The sequence below is a fragment of the Hypanus sabinus genome, chromosome 17 (genome assembly GCF_030144855.1).
Source record: "Hypanus sabinus isolate sHypSab1 chromosome 17, sHypSab1.hap1, whole genome shotgun sequence".
In the NCBI taxonomy this organism is placed as follows: Eukaryota; Metazoa; Chordata; class Chondrichthyes; order Myliobatiformes; family Dasyatidae; genus Hypanus; species Hypanus sabinus.
The window spans coordinates 57,272,254-57,285,828 of NC_082722.1; the positions used below are offsets into that span (position 1 = coordinate 57,272,254).

At 39.6% G+C, this 13,575-nt stretch overlaps 2 protein-coding genes across 4 annotated transcripts in view; both read left to right on the top strand.

The window, feature by feature from the left end:
• The window catches only part of chmp1a (charged multivesicular body protein 1A), a 28,348-nt gene extending 25,913 nt beyond the window's left edge, over window positions 1-2,435 (top strand). Inside the window, exon 7 of the mRNA XM_059993133.1 lies at window positions 210-2,435. Within this exon, the coding sequence (XP_059849116.1) occupies window positions 210-231 (22 nt within the window). The 3' untranslated portion in view covers window positions 232-2,435. The remainder of the gene's footprint in view (window positions 1-209) is intronic.
• A 2,297-nt stretch (window positions 2,436-4,732) lies between these two features.
• LOC132406965 (beta,beta-carotene 15,15'-dioxygenase-like) overlaps window positions 4,733-13,575 on the top strand; it is a 32,612-nt gene continuing 23,769 nt past the window's right edge. For all 3 annotated transcript variants that reach the window (XM_059993136.1, XM_059993134.1, XM_059993135.1), the window contains exons 1-2: window positions 4,733-4,883; window positions 12,930-13,058. In XM_059993136.1, coding sequence (XP_059849119.1) covers window positions 4,820-4,883; window positions 12,930-13,058 — 193 coding nt within the window. In that variant the 5' untranslated portion in view covers window positions 4,733-4,819. The remainder of the gene's footprint in view (window positions 4,884-12,929; window positions 13,059-13,575) is intronic.

Here is a 13,575-nt window from a genome sequence, read left to right on the forward strand (position 1 = left end):
CAAATATGCACATTTCTTACATTCTTATTAATCTTTTAAAGTTCAAGAGGATTCAAGTTAAACCTAGATTAGTTTATAGGTGTGATTAGCATCTCAAATGTACTTTAAGATCACAAACTAGGCAATATATAAAACAAATTCTTTCTGAGCTTTTTCTGTTTTTCACATTTAATAAATGTTCAGCTGAAATTTTCATTGCTTTTTTCTAGGTTGGCTGCTTTGAGGAATTGAAGGTGGGATCTACATACTGTATATTCCTGGATGACAGCATATAATCTGCATTACCTTGCGCTGTCCTAGTGACACCAAAATGTACAATATGTATAATGTTCAAAAACACATACTGTCACTTATTAGATTGATATGCTACTTTTACACTTAAACCTGGAGAGTCCAATCAATATTTTAAAAAAAATTGGTACATTAATGTCTGTATACCTCTAAACTTGCACCCTTTTAAGTTGATATTGCCATTATTGAAATTAATCTGAGTTCAGTGTTTCATTAACATGTATATATGCAAATTGTTTGTAATTATGCTTTAGATCTGCAGAGAATGTATTGTTGTCAGTTACACACTTGGTCTCAGCTCTGAGACCAGCATGACTTGAATACTTCATGATCATATTTTCCAAAATCACAGCACTTCTTGGAAATGTTGTAAGAACTTAATAATTAAGACTACTGATTTGGTGAACTTTACAAAGAAAAGAAACACTAAATATCCAAGGACTTAATATTTGCTTAAGCTATTTTGAAGTGAGTATGTCCTGCAGGACATGTTAGCTTGCTGTGAATGTCACTTCTACTATGACCTAGAGGCCCAAAAGAAGAGGTGATAGATTCTTGTCTGTTCTACTGTATTAAATGGGATTGTTGGGCTGTTCTGCTAAGGTTTACTTTTGGTTGATAACTTTGTTTAGATCCAGAGAATTTAAGGAGACTACTGATAGATTGTACAAGTGTGCTTGCAGTCTCTAATATTTGATAAGTGCTTATCAAGTAATAGCCATTGGTCTGATAACCATTCAAGAAAACTTACAAGAACTGCAGTTCCATAAGCAGTTAAAATTCTGATCTTGCATAAAGTGCCTTTTAATATCCATTTTGTTTTTGCCTAATGCTCTCTGAATTAGTATTAGTCATGTAACTACATACTGATTGCATTTAACCTTTTTTTTCTAAAGTAGCTCAAGTCTTTCAACGTGAGCAAAAGATGGTGTTCAGTGTAAATAATTTGCATTGGCCTAGTAAATTGTAATTTGAAAGTGTATTTCAGACTTGGAGGAAAATTAATTCTGTAGTAAAAATTGCAATGCTACTCTCTGAGTTCAAGATGGCAATAGCCATGGAATGATACATTATAAAGGTGCTTTAAGAAATTATCCTTAAAGATGTACACATTGTGGATGGCTTAATGTCATGTTGGAAATACACAATTTATCCATTCTGACATACTATACTATATTATGTTGTTAAAATGCCTCACTCCTACCTAACAAGCCTTGTAAGAAATGTCTGGAGTCAAAAAACTATTGTGCAACATTGATTTTTGTTCATCTATATGTGTGTGAAAAATTCTGTAAATTCATTCAGTTGTTTCAGTAATTCATTTCTCTTAAAAATTTAATCAAATTGCAATACAACAAAAACTTTCAATGCTAGAAATCAATGGTCGAAGTATTTAGGACCAATTATATTAATACAGCAAATTGTATATCTTTAAAGATTACAATCTAGACAAATCTCTTGAAAATCAATTATAGTTTTGCTGAGCTGAACTTTTATTAATTGTGTAAAAAAAATTAAATTGCTTGATTAGCTAACTTAAGAAAAATAGCTTTGTGTCAAATCAACAACTGTTTGTCCAACTTTAATTCTCCTGTTGGTGTAATTGAGCTATCATATTGCCTTTGAATTAATCCTGATACAAACCATTTCCAGTGGTGCCTATATTATTAATGATGCTGATATAAACTAAATAATATCAAAATCTACTTGCACCATGAAGATAATTGAATCCTCAAAAGCATGTGGATCTGAGATGCCTAAATACAGGGAAATGCTTTAAAATACTCCTCCTACAGTTCATTCTTGTATTTCTAATTATTTATAGCAGGGGTTCCCATCCTGAGACTCCACAGACCCCTCGGTTACCGGCAGGTGGCCATGGCAGAAAAAAAGTTTGGGGACCCCTGATTTATAGTAATATACATTTTTTTGTGATTTAGAAACATCCAAACATTTAAAGATATGCCTGGTACATTTTAGTTAATATTCATTTTAAATGTATTCTGTTTGATGTACAGTGTGGTTAGTGTAATATATTGGTTGCTTAAGGCTCTTTGCAGAGATTTTTTTGATTAATGTGGAAGGTGACATTTGAAATTTTGCTTCTGATGTTTATATTTTGAAATAAAGAATTTAAATCTCAATGCCTTTTTATAATCAATGTGAGGAAAAGAATAATTTTACCACCATTCTGTCATCAAGGAGGTGCATGAATGTTGGTAACATCAAAATCAGGTTTATTATCACTGACATATATTGTAAAATTTGTAGTGTGGCAGCAACAGTGCAATAGATTTAAAAAAAATCCTGCAAGTTACAAGAAGAATTATATTTTAAAAAAACTGGAGTAAATGAGAACAAAATAGTGAAGTAGTGTTGGGTTCATGGACCATTCATAAAATGGATGGTGAGGAGGAAGAAACTGTTCCTAAAATACAGTACATGTCTTCAGACTCCTATGCCTCCACCCTGCTGGTACTAACGAAGAGGGTATGTACTGGGTGGTGAAAATCCTTAATGATGGATGCCACCTTTGAGCGGCATTGCCTTTTGAAGATTCCCTGAATGGTGTGGAGTCTAGTGCCCAAGATGGAGCTGGCTGAGTTTACAATCCTCTGCAGCCTTTTCTGATCCTGTGCATTAGTGGCTTCATATTATACAGTGATGCAACCATTCAGAATGTTCTCAACATAGAAATTTGTTAGTGTTTGCTGACATATCAAATCTCCAAGTTCTTAAAGAAGTGTATCTGCTGGCATGCCTTCTTTGTTATTGCATCAATGTGTTGGGCCCAGAATAGATAATTAGAGATATTGACATCCAGAGACTTGAAGCTGCTCACCCTTTTCACTGCTGACTCCTCGATGAGGACTGGGTATGTGTTCTCCTTCCTCAGTCAAGTCCACAATAAATTCCTTGGTCTTACTGATGTTGAGTGCAAGGTTGTTATGACATCACTCAACCAACTGATCTACCTCACTCATGTACCTTTTGTTATCATCTGAGATTCTGCCAACAAGTCATCATCAACAAATTTATAGATGGCACTTACACTGTGCCTAGTCACACAGGCATGAGTAGAGTGGCAAACTAAAAGCACATCACTGAGGTGCACCTGTGTTCATTGGCAGAGAGGATCCAGTTGCAAAGGGGGATAGAGGACCAGATTTTGAAGCTTGTTGATTAGTTGCTCAATTAATTGCTGAGTATGAAAACCCCAGTCATGTAATTAAAATAAGGTTATCAGGCTGTATGAACTACACTGCAGCACTGATTATTAAACAAAAGACCCAAATCTTAGAATGTGATTCTGTTACAGAATCACAGATGCAGTCTCCATCAAAGAAGGTGACTTGGACTTAATTGTTTTCTTAAGTTTGTTGGGATGGTTTTGGGGACAAGGGAGTTAGAGAGTCAGGTTAGGCTTAAGGGATGTGGAGGAGTCAGAGGGCAGGCCAGAATTTATGCCTCTGCTCCACACTTGAAAACTAGCAATGTGGCGTGTGATGAATAACATCCATGTAAGTTGGGCTGCCAAGTGCTGTGAACAAAGAGCAGTGAGGGTGAGGGCTGAAGGCCCACTGGGTCAGCGATTTCCCCTGGGATCAGAAGTCCATGTGAGCAAGCGTCACAAGCGCCAGTGACCTCCCTCTAAGCGACTCCAGAGTTCGAGGCCTGGAGTCCAGGATCCTGCCATTGGCTAGTGCTGGGGTTGAGCCAAACCCTTAGTCATTGAGAAGTCCATAAGTCCAAGCACAATGGGGCAAAAGTCCTGGGTCTGCGTGTTTGTAGTCCTCTGGGGATGTTGGATGCCTATTACTCAAGAGTATATGGAGGCCTCAGGCTGAAAAACTGGACAGTTGGGAGGGAGGAAAAGGGCTTGCTTTTGTCGTTGTTTAGTTGCTTGTATTCTCTGTTGTTGTGCCAAGCATTGTGGACATGCTATGTTAGTGCAGGAATATGTGGTGACACTTTGTGGCTGCCCCCAGCATATCCTTAGGTAGTGCTCGTTGTTAACGCAAACGACACATTTCACTGCGTTTCAATGTAAATGTGAACCTGAATCTGACAGGTGCATGTGGCACAAGTCCAGCTCCAAACTTTGTTTGCTCAGTCATCCTGGGCTTTTCATTAATTCAAAGAGTGCTGGGGTGGGGGGTGCAGCTAAGGATATTGTCTGCATTTGTAAAGTTAATAAATTGGGAATATCCTGCCAGAATGTTGGTGACAGGTGACGTATAAAACAACGGTGAGGGGAAATCAACTTTACAATTGGCGATTGAACGAGTAACAGAGAGGAACAAAAAAAAAACCAAAGCATGCGTCGTTGAAACATATCTTATTTCGCAGAAGTGTTTTATGTGGACGTAAAACAGGCTTGGCCTGGGCTAACTCCGCGTTTGCGTTTTACTGTGTTGAAGCTGACAGCTTGGTGGCGCTCAGCAGGGGGACGAGGTCGTATAAATAGCGAGCGGTTTGGGGTAGTCCGGACATTGGGTGCCGGCGCTGCTCACGGTCTGCCGAGATCATGCAGTCGCTGTTTGGTGAAAATAAAAGGGAGACTCCAGAGGCAATCAAAGCAGAAATTAAAGGTGAGGAAGCACTGTGTATTGTAGAATGGACAGAGATGATCAGTGGCGCAGTTTCATGTTTAAATATGTTTTTGTATATGTTATTTGAAGTGTACTAAAATGGACAATCAACATTAATACTGCGTCATAATGCAGGAATTGAGTGAAACTGATCACACTCTGAACGGTTGAATCTGAGTCAGCCACCGATTCCTCACTAACCTGTTTCACTTTTAACCCGTGCCGCTTACTGTGAGAATTCAGACCCCGTCAAATTCGGAAGCGATAGATTGTTAGCAAGCTTTAGTGGAGGACAGAAATAAAATCTTCAGGAAGACGTAGCAATGTTTTTTTCTCTCTCTCTCGCCGGGGATTGTATGATTTACCGCCACAGCGCCGAAAATGAAAACATACATCAAAGTTGTCCTAATTTAACGCTATTCAAAAGCGAAAGCAGACAGTACAAATAAAACGGCGCTCCGCGGCCATGTGGGGATTCTTTAGTTTTGAAATGTTAGAATGCAGCACGTTCTGGCTTTGCAACGTGATGAGATGATGTTAAGAATTTTTGTTATAACTCATGTAAATTATAAATCTCAAGCTTTATCTAATAATTGTCCTTGGAAGAGAAGACATCTGTGGAATTTAAGTTGAAGCTGCCTATTTAGATATGGCTATGCCATTTCACTATTTTGCTTACTTTGTCTTGGGACTTTTGATACATCCTTGTAGGTATCAGGGCTGCTCCTTAAATGTTATTCACTAACAACAAAAGATTTTTGGTTAAAGGTTGTATTCTTTACTGAACGACAATGTAGAGGAGTACTTACGGTTGCTACTTTGGGGGGAGGGGGTAGTTTGGTACTGATGCTGAGGAAGAAGAAAGGCAAAGAGAAAGACAAGCATGTTCTCCACAGCTCCAGTGGCCATGGTGTTGTGGCGACCCATTTCCTAGCGTATCCGAACCGACTCACAATTAGATAGCCTACGGGGGTTTGCGAGCACAGAGCTTTGGAGCCTCTGCGCCACGGGGGGCCGGTTGACAGAGGCTTAAAAGTGAGGCTGAAGTTTTCGAATAAAGTTTTTTCCTTCGACTGTCGTAATTTTAGCGCTGCGTGTAGCACACCGCTACAGTGTGACAGTTATGTTGGTGAGCTGGCAACGCGTGAGAGGTGTTTGCTTGCGAAACATACAATACAGATATTGTCTGCATTTGTGAAGTTAATTAGTTGGCAGTTACCCTGCCAGAACACTGGTGAGATCTGACCTATAAAACTTAATGATGAAGAGAAATCTCATTCTTAGGGCAATCAATTTAAAAACTGGTGATTGAATGAGTAACATATAGAAACAAACAGCAAAGCCTTCCAGTTGAAATGGATTGTATTGATGCAGAAGTGATGAACAGAACTGTCCCTGTGTCTTGGCCTGGTTTGACTTCAGTACTCTGATTTGCTTTGTGCTGAAGCCGACTGCCCAGTGGCACCCAGCATGGGGGCGAGCTTGTACTAAAAGCAATTGGTTTGGGATAGTCCGTTCGTTGGGTGCAAGTTTCTAAGAGGAAATGGGATTATTGAGGTCCCAGCAGAGAACACAGCAACAAACTTCAGGGTATTAGTGATACTCAGAAATGCACAGAACATTCATGTGGTTATTGGTGCTGTGGACCATAAACCCAAAAAAAAACTGATGTTAATTGGCAGCAAAAGAAAAACATTCCACTGGTGGAATTCATACAAAGAATGATGGCCGAGGCTGTTGAAGGCCAATCCTCTCAGTTTCAGGACTTTTTTGCAGGAGTTCCTTGGCCTAAACCAAGCCATGTTCAGGTGCTTCACAAATGCCCTTTCTACCATGAATCAGAGAAGCAACTGTTTACAAACTGTTCAATTCCATTTACAAGTCCTCAGCAAAGGAAGAAATCCGTGCTGCTTGCAGCAAGATCTGGCTGATACTGAGGCCAACGGGACACAAGTAACAATCACCCAAGCAGAACCAACCAAAGTTTAAAGTAAATTTATTATTAAAGTGCCCATGTTTCCATGTACAACCTTGAGATTCATTTTCTTGTGGGCATACTCAATGAATCCATAGAATAATGACCACAACAGAATCAGTGAAAGCCCAAACCAACTTGTGCATTCAATCAGTGTGCAAAAGATAATGAACTGCAAGTACAAAAAGAAAAATAAGCAATAAATATCGAGAACATGAGATGAAGACTCTTTGAAAGTGAGTCCATTGGTTGTGGGGCTAGTGAAGTTGAGTGAAGTTATCCCCTTTGGTTCAAGAGCCTGGTGGTTGAGGGGCAGTAACTGTTCCTGAACCTGGTGGTGTGAGTCCTGTATCTTCTTCCTGATGGCAGCAGTGAGAAGAGAGCTCGTCCTGGATGGTGGGGGCCCTCGATGATGGATGCTGCTTTCCTGCAACAGCGTCTCATGGAGATGTGCTCAATAGTGGGGAGAGCTTCACCCACAATGGACTGGGTCGTATCCACTACTTTTTCCGTTCAAGGGCATTGGTGTTTCCATACCAATCTGTGATGCAACCAGTCAATATACTCTCCACTACACATCTTCCAGAAGTTTGTCAAGGTTTTAGATGTCATGCCAAATTTTTGCAAACTCCTAAGGAAGTAGAGGTGCTGCGCTGCTTTCTTTGTAACTGCACTTACCTCTTGGGCTCAGGACAGGTCCTCTGCAATAATAACACTGGAGAATTTAAAGATGGCGAGTGAATCAATGTCTAGGTTTAAGATTTATTTATCACATGTACATCAAAACCTGCAGTGAATGTGTCATTTACATTAACAACCAAATGTCACCACACATTCCAGTGCTAACATAGCAGGCCCACGATGTTCAGCAGAACAACACAGACAGCAGCAATAAAAAGAACACAAAACAACCAAAAACAAAACAAGTCCCTTCCTCACTCCCCCCTCAGCCAGCCACTGGCTATTTCCGTAAGGACGTCTAACTGCCCCACCTTGATATTCAGAGGTCTTAACATTGTGAAATCCCTCAACGAGAGGATCAGCTACATTTACACATTGGTGAGAGGAGCAGATTGGAAGGTTCCTCTGTTCTGAAGAATAATTCGCTTCCCAAAATTGTAAAGCCTTTTCACCAACTACAAGGCACAAGTCGGCAGGGCGGTGGTAAACCCTTCTCTTGCCTGAGTGAGTGCAACTCTAGTAATTGTCAAGGAATTGGATACTGTCTTGCCAAAGCAGTCATCCACCGTCACAGGCATTCATTCCCTTTACCACCAGAACTTAATGCTGTGATATACAAAATCCATCTGCTTGATTAAAGTGGCTTTGCTAAAAAAAATAAGTGAGATTCGGTAACATTAGGTTGAAAGGTCAGCGTAACATTATATAACAAAGGGCCAGTACTGAGCTGTAATTGTTATGTTTTGTAATTCCAAGACATAAAACTAATCAAAATAAAACAAAGGAGCCCAAGAGATGTGAATCTTGTGTTTTTTTACTTTTAAGTGAGGTGTGTGCACTTAAGAGGGGGTGGCAGAATGATGTACCTTTTACATATATAAATTATTTAAATGAACGAGAACGCTTAGTCAAACAATATACTTACAAGCAACACACACCTCACACTGCTTTGTCAATTGCCATTTCTTCTCGATCTGTAGTAATGAGTTCAAGGGATGGAGCACAGTAGCTTGGTTTGGCAGGAAACAGTTATAGTAATTGACAAATCCTAAAAAGGATCATTAATGTGACAGGTACTTTGGCCCTGGAACACAAACCACTGCTTGAAATTTCTCATCCCACTTTTGTAATAGTTGTGCATCAATGGTGTGACCACAGTAAGTGATGCATGTTTTAAATAATTCGCACTTGTTGTAACCTATCCCTCAATGTCAGCAAGATGAAGGAATTGGTTGTTGACTTCAGCAGGAGTAGCGGACCGCACGACCCCGTCTACATCGGTGGTGCGCAGGTGGAACAGGTCAAAAGCTTTAAGTTCCTCAGGGTGAATATCACAAATGACCTGACTTGGTCTAACCAAGCAGAATCCACTGCCAAGAAGGCCCACCAGCGCCTTTACTTCCTGAGAAAGCTGAAGAAATTTGGCCTGTCCCCTAAAGCCCTCACTAATTTTTATAGGTGCACCGTAGAAAGCATTCTCCTAGGGTGCATCACAACCTGGTATGGAAGTTGTCCTGACTAAGACCGGAAGAAGCTGCAGAAGATCGTGAACATAGCCCAGCACATAACACAAACCAATCTTCCATCCTTGGACTCACTTTACACCACACGCTGTCGGAGCAGTGCTGCCAGGGTAATCAAGGACAAGACCCACCCAGCCAACACACTTTTTGTCCCACTTCCCTCCGGGAGAAGGTTCAGGAGCATGAAGATTCGTACGGCTAGATTTGGGCACAGCTTCTTTCCAACAGTGATAAGACTGCTGAACGGATCCTGACCCGGATCTGGGCCATACTTTCCAAATATCCGGACCTGACTTGCACTACCTTACTTTCCTTTTTCTATTTTCTAATTATGATTTATAATTTAAATTTTTATTATACTTCGATTTGTACATCAGGGAGCGCGAAGTGCAGAAACAAATTTCACTGTGATTTACTACGCTCTAGTATCAATTGTTTAGTGACAATAAATTAAAGTACTCTGAGCCTATAATCTTCTAATCTTATTAAACACTGCCTTGAGATTTTGGAGATGTCCCTTGTCATCCTCACCAATAACAATGATGTCATCCAGGTAACACTGTGAGCCTGGACAACCTTGCATCACCTGCTCTATAGCTTCCTAGAGTGTAGGTGCAGATGCTACTATTATAGCAATAATGTCAGATATACAGGAGGCCACACTGGGAGCACCAGATATAGGTGACCCCAACAGGTGCATTAAGGAAATCTTAATACATTGTTCTGCCAATTTAGAGAGTTTGAAGATTCCATGCATGGTATTATCTGAGGGTTGGATATACCAATGTCATCTCTCTGCACTCTCTAGCCAAGGTGCAGCAAAAAAGTTAAGGACCGCAGAAGCTGAGTTGTATGCACTAGAAACCATCAAGAGGTAGAAGGTGAGAGGTGATGACTTTCTAGCTTGAAAAAGTCAGCAAAGAATGGGAAAAGTCCAATGCCTGATGAACCAAAGTGAGAACTGTGGTGCAGAGAAGAGCATGTGGAGTTAAGCAGATGGGAAATAATAAGACAAATAATACGTACTTTGGTAAACAAGAGAAACTTTTAACTACTGCAGTTAATGAAGTTTTGGCTTATGTTAAGCTCTTGTGAGATAGAATCAATGTTGAAATGCATGTTATGAACTTGATCCCTGATCATATATAATTACAGCAGTTCTTTACTACACTATCTGTTGTAAATAGTTTATATACATTTATAATGGTTTGTTATATTTTTATAAAGGAAAAGCATTGAATGTGTACATACCTTTGAAAATGAATTACATGTTATCAATTTTAATATATTGTCTTATCAACTGTTGAGTGCTGTTTGCTATCGATAAAGAATGTTTAAGTCAAAACTCTAAACATTGATATAAAAGAGTTTTTAGGTGTGAGAGATAAAGTTATTTAAATGTTACATTGGGATTGCTTGCTATTAAGTAGTAGGATTATAGATACAGGCTAATCCAGCCCTCCACTATTCCAACCCCATCTGCACGCTCCACTTGAACACTGCCTAATTGTGCCAACGTCCGAGTCCTTGGCACAAAGCTCATTTCCGTGTATGACACGCTTCCCAGGTGCATCCAAAACAAAGCAAAATGCTCATTTCAGCTGGCTCTTAAAGCTTAAATTAGCTGTTTTGCTTCAGTCCATATTGGTTTGTGTTGATGATGGATCTGGAGATTTACATACAGAATGTCACTGAATAGTTTGCTGTCATGATGCTGTGCTTCATTTCAGTCTCTCATACATTCACAAAGCAGCAGAGACCATCGTTGGCTTTGTAGCAATCATTCTATGTGGTTGGAGATTAACAGAATTCCCACTGGGACTACCTGCCTGTGAATTTTGTTTCCATTTATTGGTTGGCAGATTGGTTTCTGGATGTGTAGATCGCTTTCACATGACAGGTGCACAAAATCCAGATGGGTAAAAGTTCAAGGTCATCATTTATATTAGTTCAAATCTTCAAATACAGTGAAACATTACCAACACTTCGCAAAGATGAACTGTCATTTCTGCTAAATTCCTGTGCTTTCTTTTTGAATGAGATGCAATGCTTGTTTTAGAGAAGCCTGCATTGTGGAAAAGTTTTATTTTAATATAACTTCTGGGTTCTTTCTGTAGGGTTGGATGTTTATCTTTTTATGGAGTTTGTGAGTCATTTGTACTAGAATCAATATGGGAAAGCAGAAACGTGCAAACACAAAAGTATAAATTGCTAAAAATTTATTATAGATTTCAAACTAATCGGATCAACATCACTTTAAGCAAGTGATATAATTTCTATACAAATCCATTTTTAAAAATCAACACACTTTGTCTATTCATCGGATTGAGAGCCTCCATCGGTCAGAATTGACTGTGGATATTGTGATCTGGCTGTCTAGGTATGCAAGCCTGGGCAGTATGATGTGGAGAGCAAGCTATTGCCCATGTAGCAAGCTCCCTTCTCCACACAACTGATAAATCCAAAGGAACAGCAGAGTCCGATACAGTTTAGCACCAGCAGCATCGCAGAAGTTGCCGGTCAGTGTTGAACTCAAATTAGGACTGCCCTAGGGACTCCAGCTCTGGATTTTTCTCTCGGGGTTTGCTCCTGAAGGCTTCCCCATGTGTGGGTATAGCTGCAAGGCAGAGGAAGTTTGAGATCAGAGTTTTCCTTCGAGATGAGCTGACAACTATGGCTGACAAGCCCCATCTGCCTGAAGCGACTGTTTAGGGTACTAGTAAACCGCCTTTGCCCGCAATATTACTTCCCAGCAATGACACTGCTTTGAACAAAAGGCAGGTCACTGATTTAAAATGTACGAGCATAAACAATAGATTGGACAAATCTGAACCATGTAAGGTAGAGCAGATCAGTAAGGTTGTAATGTTGATAGAAGATAAGCTATGTTTGTATTGCAGCTGTCAGCAATTGCAGGTTCGCATTCGAACAAGGTAAGAGGTGTTTGTAAACAATGAGGTGAGATAGGGCAAGATTAGGAATTTTGAAGCAAAAATCAGAAATCCTTCTGGTTCCCTCTGATTATACTGGGCTGTATGAAACTCTGAAACCGGGGCCCACATTGCAAACTGGGAATTCTGCAGCCAGGTGCTCTGTTCTTTAAGAACATATAGCGATCATCAGATACATCTTAACAGGCAGAGTTGAAATATCAGTGTTTCAGCCCAAGAGTTAAAGGGCCCACATCCTCCCTGTGAATGATGCTGCTATATGCTAGAAACTCAGAGTTACGTGTAGGAGGACCACACAGTTCTGTGAGGAAAACTGTGTTGCTGTCTCGAAGAGCTGTAACACTGCTGTATTTTCAGTATGTAGCCCAAAAGTTGACACTATTCTCCTTCTTCTGAGATTGGTTTAAACTTCCATCTGTGATATAGGACGTTTGCAGTTGTGGGGTCCTACTATGGGGCAAAACATCAAACCCCATGAGTTAATGTTCACAAAAATCTGTCCATTGTACAGCCAACAAAATGTCCACTTAAAGACCAGAGAAAACAAAAACAACAACTTCTCTCAATTAACCCTGGTTAACGTAGCCAGAACAATCCTCTACCTACTGCTTTTTCGGAAGACACTGCCCTGCTTTTCCTGGGGGGAGAAATTGCTGTAATTTCCATATCATCTGTTGGTTAAAGGTAAATGTAGAATGTCCACTGTACAGCAGATTTTGTTGTGTCTCAAATGGCCTATGCAACAGCTACCTCAATAGCTCATGTGATCTAGTCAAAAAATTCCCAATTTATCTTAATATGCATACTGTATTACTTCCAGTGCATTGAATTTCCAAGCTATGATTCTCTAAATAAAAAACTGATAAATATAAAATGGGAAATTGTTTTAATGGATTTTTATTTTAACTGTAAATAGGTGAAATACCAAAATGGCTGCAAGGTGTTCTCATTCGAAATGGACCTGGCATGCATAAAATTGGAGACACCGTTTACAACCATTGGTTCGATGGGTTATCCTTGTTACATAGCTTCACCTTTGAAAATGGTATGTTGATTTAATGTATAAATCAGAATCAGGTTTAATATCACTTGCATATGTCGTGAAAAAGGACAATGGCTAGGAACTATTTGGAGGGATATGGGCCAAATGGGATTAGCTTGGTGGGCCACCTTGGCATGGATGAGTCAAATCAATGGGCCTGTTTCCGTGTTATAATTATGACTTTATCACTACCCATTTCTTTAGTTATTTGTTCTTTAAGGAAGTAAAAAGGATCTTGCCATGCCTTGTGTCTTAAAGATAATCTTTTTAAATTAAAAAAAAATTCCATTGTGAAATAACTCTTTATTTCATATAGTTCAATTTTGGTGCAACTCAAAATAGATATGGAGTTTGTAATGCCACAATAGTGTAACCAAAGTTTACTGTTTTCAGTGTGCATTTTGATATTTATAGTTTGATTTGGTAGTAGCACATCGGAGGAGATGTGATCCCTCATAAAGCAAATGAGGAGAAGCTGCAGAAGTGGGATAATAAGCCTTTGTAATGAGATGAAGTACAC